Source organism: Epinephelus moara, chromosome 3 (assembly GCF_006386435.1).
Source record: "Epinephelus moara isolate mb chromosome 3, YSFRI_EMoa_1.0, whole genome shotgun sequence".
In the NCBI taxonomy this organism is placed as follows: Eukaryota; Metazoa; Chordata; class Actinopteri; order Perciformes; family Serranidae; genus Epinephelus; species Epinephelus moara.
The window spans coordinates 3,983,063-3,994,682 of NC_065508.1; the positions used below are offsets into that span (position 1 = coordinate 3,983,063).

The window sequence follows — 11,620 nt, forward strand, 5'->3', positions numbered from 1 at the left end:
AACCGCCATATGGATTTTTACTAAACTTGGTAGATATGTAGAACAGGACGCCTCAAGGTGACTGGAGAAATTTAACTCTAATTGGCAACTGGGTGGCGCTATAACAACAGAAAAATGCTTCAAAATGGCTAAAATGCGACCGATCGCTGTGGCTCCCCCTGTGGACCAGTGTTGGTTGTTTTCAAATTTTTGGTATGACTAAGTCATGGTATGGTATGCTGTACTCAATGGGTATGGACTAGTAAAATATATTAAATAAAATAATTTAGTGTTTATTATTTTATGTAATTTTTATAGGAATGTCCAATAATTTCCTTTTGTATGAAGAGGCTACGTAACATCTGGTCGCAAAGGACGGCAAATAGGTAAAATATTGTAACTCCGAATGGCAGTGCCATCTTCGGTTGACGTTGCCAATGGTTTCATCTGATTTTACCGCCCTGCTCTCGTCCACTAACATGATCCCTGCTTCGCTGTCACCATGATTCCAAGTGAACGCACCACTAAACATTTGTTTAGCCAATTTATGTTTTAACAAGCTAACATATTTCAGTCATTTGACATAAAAAATTTCACTCTGGAAAAGGTTTCTTGTTCGGTATGTAGAATTCATAGAATTTTCATGTCAGGGAGGATCCAATGACTACTGCAATCAATTTGAACAACGCCTTTTATTTTGGCATCTTTGAAAACTACTCCATGAACGGCAGTTTCAGACTGAAGAATGAAGAAAAATGTAAATATTCAGGATGGATGTTAACCCCAGTGTGTAGCCAGAAAAGGAAGTACAGAGCAGTCAGCGTGCACACACAGGGCTGCATCACAGAATGTGATCTGGACGACATTACTACTTGGTCAGCAACATGCCTGATCAGTGTCATCATCCAATCACCTTTACTTTGACTCCAAAACCCTGTATTCAGATTCTCTCAGAACAAAAAAACATTTGCAATCTTTTTTGTCTAATTGACAAAATCTGATCTGAAAATTGATCTGATTGATTACTGTGTTTTTCACACACTGGATCTTTGTTGCCTGTTCCTGCATTCATCTGACCATGTGTAACCCCGTGTATTGTTTCCTCCTCTCCTTCTCTTGACTTTTGCTTTCTGTTTTTGCTTCTCTGAGAATCATTCGACACGTTCTGTGGAACAGAAGAACAAAACAAAAGCTCACTCATAGTAGCACAAATTTACACACACGGCACACTTGGAGAGAATGCAAAGACCTCGGGCCCAACAGAACAACAACAACAGAACAAAAAGAAAGCAGGTTTGTGTTTGTGTGAAACATCTGAGCTCAGCAGGAGAGACGAGTACAGGAAGGAGAAGGCATAAAAACAAAACCAGCTTGTTCTCCACAGGCGCACATTGTATACATTGCTGTACATGCTAACTCAATGAATCCTTTAACATCTTTTTTTTGCCCTTTTAGTATAAAAACACATACTGATGTACATTATAAAAAAGGCTTTCCTTTTTGCAAAAGAGCAGTGTTTCTCTTTCGTGTCGGCGTGTATCGCACCGACGCGGTTATGTATACATTATTTACAAATACAACCATATAAAAAATTTGTATTTCTCTTGTGTTCATGTATTCAAAAAAATCAAATACATCAGATAGGTTCAATTTTGTTCTGAAATATTTATGAAAGTCCTTTAATATACAGCGACAGAGAAGCTGGGAGCCAGCGAGAAGGTTGGTGCACCTGACTCTTAAAAAGGATGTCATTTTAAACAAGAAATAAATAAACGCTGTGCACTACTGTGATTGTGTTCAGGAGGTATCACAAGCCACTTGGTCGAAAACATCTGGTGTCTTGTTCAAACAAGATCTTAATGTCTTTACATGCCAAGTTATCGTATCTTAAAAGATCAAAAATCTGGTGCCTTAACATGTAAAAACATTTCAATGCGTGGAATTTTTACACCAATGTTGACTGCTGCTTCCATGCCACTGAAGCCTGAAGAGAAATATAAAAAATGTTAATCATGCTCTAGTTGCCACAGGCAGATATTGTAGGGGAAACAAATGTCATTTCCTGACACATTTAGTATAAGCAGTACAACTTTACTGATATGTTCACTAGAAAAGTCTCCATGGTGATAAATTCAACTCTGCTGATGTTGGACGATTCAGCAAAATACTCAAACACCGGCCTTGTCTTACTTCCAGGATGTCAAAATATGCCAGATGGGCAAAGTCCCCGGTGTAATTATAGCGATGCCGGTTTGAGACGCACCAGATTTTCAACCAACTCAAATGTAAACCCACCCACGTCATTATTAGACGTTAAAAGCAATGGACGTATTATGGGTGGAAGAGTTCAACAAGCACAGGACTCTGACCCAAGAGACTGGTGTTTGTGTCCCATGTGAAACTAAAAGTTAACGCAAAGTTATTTTGTCACTACAGTTATAAGTCACTTGTTAGTCAGTCATTAGTCACGTGAGTCGACTCACATGACTAATGACTGACCCCTTGATCCTTGTGTTAAGATTCAACGCAAAAGTCTAGCCCCAGCATCATTATCTTCCTGAGACCCGAACTTTTGTTTGGTATGCATTTTTAATCTCTCCTAGATGTATGGGATCAGTAGGACCCGGTAAGTATAAAACCTTAACACTGTCAACCATAATAAATTCCCAATGTCTTCCCATTTGGTTTGGTTTTCATGGTGTTGTGTATTTGTTTACTTTATTTGTTCTTTTCTGAGTTACTGTCTATCTGTTTTGATTTTGTTTTGTTTTTCAATTGAATTAAATATTTAGATTAGATAAATTAATAATTAATATGACAGTACATATATATATATATATATATATATCAGGAAGCTAGATAAGCAATGTATACTGACTTAGGAAGAGTGGTGGGATTAAATAAGTTTTTTACTTCAGCCCACTCCTTTTCGGACATGTAAACACAAGACCACTTAATGGGTCTCTGTTTCTTTTTTTGTTTTTTTTGTTTGTATTGTAAATTGCTTGCTTTTGTATTATTATTATTAATTTATTTATAGATTATTTTTATAATTCAGTGGCTTTACACTTGTTCTTGTTACAAATACTGTTTTTGTTTTGTTTTCTTTTGCTATTTATTTATTCATTTGTTTGCATGTTCGAAATAAAGATTACTAAAACTAAACATGAGACGATAATAAAGTTCCAACCTCTTTAGATGAGTACTTCCTAATTAGCAGTGTCTTAGCTTGTTAACTGTTGCTAAAATTGGTCAAATTTGTTGCCATATCAAATTACAAACACTATTAATCATAAATAAAGACGTTTCAACCATAAAATGTGATCAGGTTTTGGACCTTGTCAATTTTTGTGTCGGGATTGGCTGCAGACTGACTTGGCAGAGATGGCTGCCATCTTGTTTTTACATGGATTAGTGTAGTGTACTCTTACTACCACTCGATGGCACAAAAAATGTCCACAAACAAGGACAACAGATCTAAGTTAAGTGGAATGAAGTATAACGTCGAGTAAACCCAAAATGCAATGTCCACATTTGAGGACACAGGGTCTAAGGTGGTTATAGTGTTGCTAGGGGCTTCTGCCCAAGCATCAAATCAATTTGACGAGTAGGGGTGAGATCATGTTGCAATGACAACCACATTTTAACATCTACAGCATTTCCCCACTAAGTGTCACTTTCTAGAACATCTGCGCATGGCAACTATACTAAAGTGGCACTATTAGTGATGATTATAGTGGGGTCTGAACAGAGCAAGGAAGCAGTAATACAGTTTTATGGTGTTGCATGAAAATACAAGAAAAGACAGAAGTGGTTTTGCCAAAGTGGTCTGCACCCAGAACACAGGAGTTCATATGTTACACATGAACATGCTTTTACCATCTTAAGACCCCAGATTTGAGCCTGTTAAGATAAAAAAAACAAGTGTGCAAGAACATCAAGATCTTAACATGTTGGAGAAAGGAGGTCTTTTTGGCCAAGTGGTTTGGGATATGTAGTGATAATCAGACCCATCAGTGCCGTGATCTTTCTCTTAAATTCCACAGGATCACGTGTTTGTTACAGAAACATACATGTTTTCACAAAAAGCAAAGTAACAAGACCATCATCCCAAGCTTGGGGAAACTAAAGTGGTCAATACAAATAGAAAAACAACTCATCCTTTTGCAGAGTCAGGTGCTGACAGCAGGGGGAGCTACAGGTAGATGTGGCTGAAGGTCTTTGCATTCACACAGAGGGAGAGATTTGTGAATCGGGATGAAACTGAACTGAAATCAGAGATCATGTTACTCGTTGATGCCAAAGAAAGTCTGTGTGATGTGCTTCTTCTTGCCACAAGTGCATCGACATAAGGCACAGGCACAGTTCCCCTCTTTCAACAGAGTGGCTCGCATTAGTTTGTTTGTCCCTTTTTTAAAAATTGTCCCAGTGCAAGAAACAAGTAGGGTGACCATGGCAGAGGTTGGGGCAGCTTACATCAGACATTTATGACATGGGTTCTGTTTTGTGTGATTAAAAAGTTAAGAGTTACAACAGAATGTTGAGGTTTTTTTAGAGAGACAGGAAGAGACGTGGACAGAGTTTATGTAGGCAAAACAGAACACTGACGATTATTTAATTAAAACAACTTTCTATTCACTTCAAAGTCAAAAGATTACATCAAATAAAAAAGCCCAACAGATCAGTGGTTTAATGGTTGAGGTTTGTGTGGCAGCACTTGTGCCATGTTCACATCATATCACATGAACGGTTACAACTGGGCAATGTCTCTCTGCCACCACATGATTACCATGTTCAAATGTCAAAATCTGAGTTCGCAAGATAGTTGTTGTTAACACACTCGAAATAAATAAGTCAGATGAATAAATTGTTTCAGCACTTTGAAGCTGATTTGCATAATTATTCCCAGTTGGGTGCACATGATAGGACGTGAACATGGCATGAGTTATAGTTTGTCATGATACACTTTGGACAGATTCTACCAAAGGCCAACTGGGCTGAATATTTTGTGACTTAATTTACTTGTGTCAACCTAATTGCAATGTCAATTCTGCCTTTTGAACTGAAATCAACTTTAAAAGTTAAATTTAAAAGTTTGGTTGTTCGAAAGCATCAACTTTTCCCCCCACAAAACCCTAATGATGTTTATGCATTGTCACATAGGCAAACTAACAGCACTTAATGCATTTTTACACACATATCAATGGACATTTCTGGATGTGGTATGAGTTTTGACCATCATTTTTTCAATAAAGATGGACAACATGACGGCTCCCCAAAAGTGAAGCCAAAACATCTCCATTGCCACCTGGTGGCTGGCTGCAGTACAGGTCATAAAGCCCGCCCCCTCCATGTTAGCTGATGGGACATTGGCTGAACTAACAAATCAAAATATACATCAAAGTTTTGTCATTTTAGGTAGTTCTTATCTTATCAGTTCTTATGTTCAAGTATTCATTTTTCTGGCTCTGAATAACATCACCAGCGCAAGATGGCAGCGTCAACATCCGGGATATTTTGGCTTAATCTCTGTACAGTGGGAGGAGGTGGAGGTGCTTGGTCCATCATTATAAACAGTCAGTGGTTTTGACTGAAAGGGCAGTTTGTAAAACATCTACCCTCAAAACTATCCGAGTCCTGTGGATGTATTGAGAGAGCTGGATACGTTGCCGCCTGCCAGTCTTTTTGTTGATTTGTCCCAGAGGCCACTCGCATTACGATTTCAGTCCGAGAAGGTGTTATAATGGTAAAACTTTCCGAGATTCTAGAAAGCGCTTTCACTGTGAGTGACTTCATCCAATACAAAGTGCACTGGCTGAGCAGACGCATAAGCTAGAAACCTTTTTTGGCTTGTGGCCGAGCAATTTTCATTCAAGTGAATGGGTGCCATTTTAGATTCGGGTATCCAGTTCTTCTAATACATCCATGCCAAGTCCTGACACAATGCATATTAGGAGTAGTCGTAATTAAGTGCTTATAGCGTGCCTATGAGGCTTTAAAATGCTTTATGAACAACAGTAAAGAAAAGTATAAATCTTTTAATTATCTCAGCTGTGGTAACCGTCGGAGAGGAAGAAGAGAAGATGAGGGAAAAGGGGAACAGAGGGAAGGGGAGTGGAAGGGGTTTGTTGCCATGGGTGATCACCCTAGTGATTCTGGTACTGAAATGCTCTTCAGGGAGAAAGGGAACAGATCAGTGTCTCTTCTTGTAAATCTCTGGAGAATTTCCCTCTCAGTTTCTACCAGGAGGCTCCTACGAGCAAAGAGTGTGAGTGTGTGTGTGAGTGTACTCCATGTCAGAATATGTATACTGTGTGAATGCATGTCTGTACGCGAGTGTGTGCATCTGTATGTGTGTACGCAATTAATAAATAGGGTCAGACCGATACATTACCAATACTGTCATTTCATTAAATACCAGTGTATCAGTGGTCAGTAACCTATATTTCCAGTATGATTGAGATTCCTCTCTGACCTTAGTTATATTAAAAAAATGTTGAAACCTGCAATGAAAGACTTTTTTTTGTTTTGTTTTATTCATGTAGTTCAGTTTAAAAGCCTAACAACTCCTGCTGTATGGTATGTATAAAGAGTTTTGAGAGATGTGTATGACACTCAATGGAGAGTTTTAGTAACCCGTGATGCTCTAAATGCTGATCTCAAAGGCTTTTCCACTCTGAAACGTATAAAATTGAGGGAGAAAATATCTTTAAGCATTGAAATATTGGCACAAAAGATCAGCTGTCAGCAGCCAGGATCCAAAATTTTCCGTATTGGCCTTTAAAACATATCGGTTGAGCCTAAATATCAGTCTGAGTGTTTGTGATTGTAAAGTGTACTCATCAGTGTGTCTGTGTAGTTACAGTATCTATGATTGTTTAAATTTCCATCAGCTCTGGCAGTCTTTGTATGTAGTGTCTGTGTTTGCTGTCCAGGAGGCAGGCGATATGTGTACATCTGTCTGTTTTTGCCCGTCTTTCTTTCAGGCTATCTGTGTATTTATTTATAATTGTATGTATCAGTCCTAGAGGCAGACATTGTTGCTGATCTGGCAGGTGGATCCGGTGCCGGCCTGGGACAGGAAAAGCCTCCCGTTGGGACAAACGCAAACCTCGTAGACAGTCTGCCTGGTCCCAGAGGATGAGGAGCTGGTGGAGGCCTTCCCCTCAGGCAGCCGCATCAGGCGAATCCTACGAGCATCCAGAGAGATCTGGGGTACAGGAAGAGAAAAACTAATGAGATTGGGAAAAGGGGGCAACATCAAGAGCAGAGCTCATGTGGGACACAGTAACACAGCTTCAGTTACAACAGGTTCAGAGAGTAAGACATATTAGGTTAAAGTCTGGACTTCTGGGTTGAATTATTGTGACTTTGGACATGTTATCCACTTGCTGTTTAAAGGACAAGTCTAAGTTAAGTAGTTTCTTGTTGGCTGACGGTGAATTAAGGTGCTTGGACTGAGGCCAGCTGGACAGGACTGTTCTGTCGATGGTCAGGATGTGTAACTTCTGGCAGAAAACCAGCTATAGCTTAACTCATCTTCAATCTCCCTAAAATATCCCGTGTCATTCCTTAATAAACGTCTGCATCTGCATGTTCTGTCTCTTCCATTCACATCACAGCCCCACATAATGTACAGTATGTTTGACCTCGTTACAGTCATGATCCTCCTCATTCTTTTTATTCCAATTTTCTTCCCTTATAGACTAAAAACTCATCTTTTTCCCTGTCATCTTTACCTCGGCTAACCCCCGCTGAATCATGTGTCTCTTCTCATCTCTTCACTCTAATTGCTCTCAAAGCAAATCTCCTCACCCCCTCTCTTTGGCTTAGCTTTTGTTTTTCTTCCCAGAACTTCTAACTCACAGGATTGGACTCACACAAATAGTGTCAGTGGCTCATAACACCTTAGCACTCCACGGAGTCAGCTGCACAGAATGTTAAGCGGTCATTGAAAGTCACACTCAGTAGCAGCATCTATCCAATTCCTCAGACATCAGATCTTGCATATTAGAGATTTTTTCCATCCGTACTTGCAGCGTATTCCAGCTCTTTTTTGACATTCAGTGCACAGTGACAGAATAGCTGAGTAAGTGGAGTGAATGATAAAGGTCATGTGTTGGACTTGCAGCTCACAGTGTGAACAGTAATGTACGGAAAAGTGATGTTCACAAGAAATGTCGCCCAGAATGCATCTGTTTGGCATCATATCTGCAGATCTCTATGATTGTCACCTACAGTAAAGGTCATCAGCTTGAACATGGGCGGAACCAGACCTTGTCAACATTTGGGGCTCAACCAAAACCTAGGGGGGTCCAGAAGTTGCTGATTTTTCAAGCCATTTGAGATAATAGGATGCCTAAAAATCTGTACATAATGTAGGAAAAACATGAGTTGCCAAAGCAAAATATCATCCTGTTGAGCTTACATCCTATTTATTTTGTCTTCATGATTCTTAACACATGACTAATTTTAACTAATGCCACCTAAAAAGAGGCAAATGTCCGATACTGATACATTTAAGCTCCAAAACATATCCAAAACAGTTGTTACACAATGTGAAGTAGAAGAAGTAGCTTTCAAAGTGTGTGAATGTTTAGCAGAAAAATCTACTACATTTGAATCCATGCCATAATAATCTGAGCTGCTTTAATTGCAAATCAAGGATCCCAAGTGGTGACAGATTTCCCCATGACATTCATGGGGTCTTGTTCACAAGTGAGGGTAGAATGGAGTGTGAGATGAATCAGCAGTTTGGCGCGGCGTCTACAGTGATGTGGATGCTGTGCTGGACTGTTGTGGTGAAGAGAGAACTGAGCCAGAAGGTGAAGCTTTCAATGTACTGGTCCATCTACGTCCCAACCCTCACCTATGGTCATGAGCTATGGATAATGACTGAAAGAATGAGGTTGCGGATACAAGCGGCTGAAATTGGTTTCCTCAGAAGCGATGCGTTCGTGTAGCACTCACGAACGGTCGCTGTTTACTCGCGCTTTCATTTTGGCCAGCATGTTAAGGGGAAATTTCGGTTTATTTCAACCTGTCTCCTATCGTCCTAAATTTGTTTCAAGTGACTAGTGACATAAAAATAATAGTTAGCATGTTAGCCGTTAGCCTAGATACAGCCGGGGCGCATAGTAGCATCAGACCTGTTAAAACGTAAGTGAACAGGCAACCTTCAAGTGCAAAGTTAGTCCACTAAACAAGCTTTTTTCCCACAAAGACCGCCTCATATCGTTAGGATAAATGTCAGAGAACATATAGAAAACGACATGTAAACGTGTTGTCTTACCTTACCGGTGTGCTGCCATGTTTGTTTACCATCTAGCTCTGCTTTCCAAAGCGTGGCCGAAATATATCTCGCGAGCTCTAGATAAAGCCCAGACAGGAGACAGGTTGAAATAAACCGAAATTTCCCTTTAACAGGTTAGAGCTTTCACAACGCATCCGTTCTACATGCTGCTCAAGTCGCGCTGCTTTGCGAACACAGCGCTTGTGGTGTAAATGAGGCCTTCGAGATAAAGGGTTTAGTTTAAGTTTAAGTTTAAGTTTATTTACTTTATTAACCCCCCTGAGGGGAAATTCAATGTTTTCACTCCACTCCACGCTCCATATTTTGGTCCGGACGGGGACTCGAACAGGCGACCCTCCGGTTCCCAACCCAAGTCCCTATGGACTGAGCTACTGCCGCCCCCAGGGTAAGGAGCTCGGTGCAGAGCCGCTGCTCCTTCACATTGAAAGGGGTCAGTAGAGGGAGTTCTGGCATCTGATCAGGATGCCTCGTAGGCGCCTCCTGTTAGAGGTGTTCCAGGCATATCCCACTGGTAGGAGGCCCCGGGGCAGACCCAGAAGGGACCCAGAAGGGACCTAGAGGGACGATATACCTCATCTGGCCTGGGAACGCCTCAGGGTCCCCCCAGGAGGAGCTAGAAGGCGTTGCTGGGGAGAGGGACATCTGGAATACTTTGCTCAGCCTGCTGCCCCCACAAAAATAGATGGATGGATGGATGGATGGATGGATTCACGTTTAGATACTCATATACCAGAAGCCAGCTGTGTGTAGTCAGATACGTACCAGACCAATCAACAAACTGTGCCTAAATTGCCAACAATTGCTGTAATTTGAAACATTTTGTTGACAACATTTTTGGTTGAAAAACAATAAAGTACATCTGAAATCCCTGTCCTGCCAAAGGCCGAGCATTACAGCAAAAAAGCATGAAAAAGTTTGCTGTGTGCTGATTCCCAGGTCATTCCTCTTGTCTCTCGAGGAATAAAAAGAGAGCAAAACACCAGAAAATTCCTTCTGCCACACTGCCACAAACACACACACTCACACAGCTACTCATCCACTCGTTTTACTCTCTTCAACCCCACATTGATTGGAACAAACTGCCTTTCTCCCTCTGCACAGACGCGAACCACTGCTGCATGAATCCCATCTCTCTGCCCTCTCCTCCCCACCGGCCTCCCGGGGCTCGTACAGGGCTGGCCGTCTTACTGGCCGAGGAGAGGAGGAGCTCTCCAGCCATAAAAAAAGGTACAGGAGCCATTACCAGGCGCCTCTGGGAGGCATCGCCATCAAATGACCTGGAACACTTTTAAAGCAGAGTCTCAGTTGACTTCTTCAGACAGCTGCTGTTGAACAAATCTTTCACCACAAGGGGCAGACAGTGTGAGCCACTGGGAGAACTTGTGTGTGCATGTGTGTGTGTGTGTGTGTATGTGTGGCTGGATGATCTTCATGTGTGTGTAAAGCTGTGAGTGTGATTTTGCACTAGTGATGGACAAAAGTACATAAAGATGAAACAAGCCAAGGTAAGACTTGCTGTTTTTAAGTAATTACATTTTTACCGACAGATACCCCAGTGACTTAAACTGCTGTTTGATTTTTTTTACTTTTCTCTTTGTTTTCTCACTGATTTCATACTTTCTACATGCTCTGCACCGCACTCTGCACACAGCCTTGCAGAAAAAGAATCAGTGATGCTAACACGACGTCCACACAAAGTCTGTGTAGCAAAAAGCAGCACGTAAGCAGAGAAGCAGCAACAGTTTCAGTCCTATGTCATTGTTCACATGGGATGCGTTCAGGTGCAGCACTGAGTGTTGGTCACCTGTGTTCTTGCAGTGCCCAAAGCCCTATAAACGATCTCTGTAGTTATACATACATTAATGAATTACTGAATGGGCCTACCGGGCCGACAGTGTCAGGTGGCCCTTTGGCCTTCACCCTCAGAATATTACTCAAATTCTCACATACTGACCAGGAAGATACTTAAAATGACCACAAGGAGACACGAAATACACCAAAAAACACACAGACTTTCCTAAAAGAGACATAAGTTGCATAACAACTATAAAGCGATGCAAAACCACCATGAAGTCTGTGGCCTCTAGTTTCGCAGACCGGGCGAGGCGGAGGCGCAGCGCACCTGTGCTTCGCCAGCTGGGTGTGGCCAGGCGGAGTTTGGCACACCGTGCGCGCTGGCGCAGCTACTCCTCTTTCCCACCTCCGTCCCTCCTACCTGCGCAAGTCGGAAAGAGGGAGGAGAGAAGGCGTGGAGTGGGTTTTACACACATCACACCAATCAAATGAGCCCCTCTCCTCGCCCTTAAATGCGCAGTGCGAAGGCGTAAT

General features: G+C 41.5%; 1 protein-coding gene across 2 annotated transcripts in view; it reads right to left on the reverse strand.

Annotated features, from left to right (window-relative positions):
• Positions 1 to 656: 656 nt before the first annotated feature.
• Positions 657 to 11,620, reverse strand: part of sgcd (sarcoglycan, delta (dystrophin-associated glycoprotein)) — a 226,197-nt gene continuing 215,233 nt past the window's right edge. Inside the window, exons 8-9 of one of the 2 annotated variants that reach the window (XM_050040562.1) lie at positions 7,091 to 7,189; positions 657 to 1,144 (exon numbers count right to left, since the gene is read on the reverse strand). In XM_050040562.1, coding sequence (XP_049896519.1) covers positions 920 to 1,144; positions 7,091 to 7,189 — 324 coding nt within the window. In that variant the 3' untranslated portion in view covers positions 657 to 919. Of the gene's footprint in view, positions 7,190 to 11,620 lie in introns of both variants that reach the window. The other variant, XM_050040563.1, reaches the window with a different exon arrangement.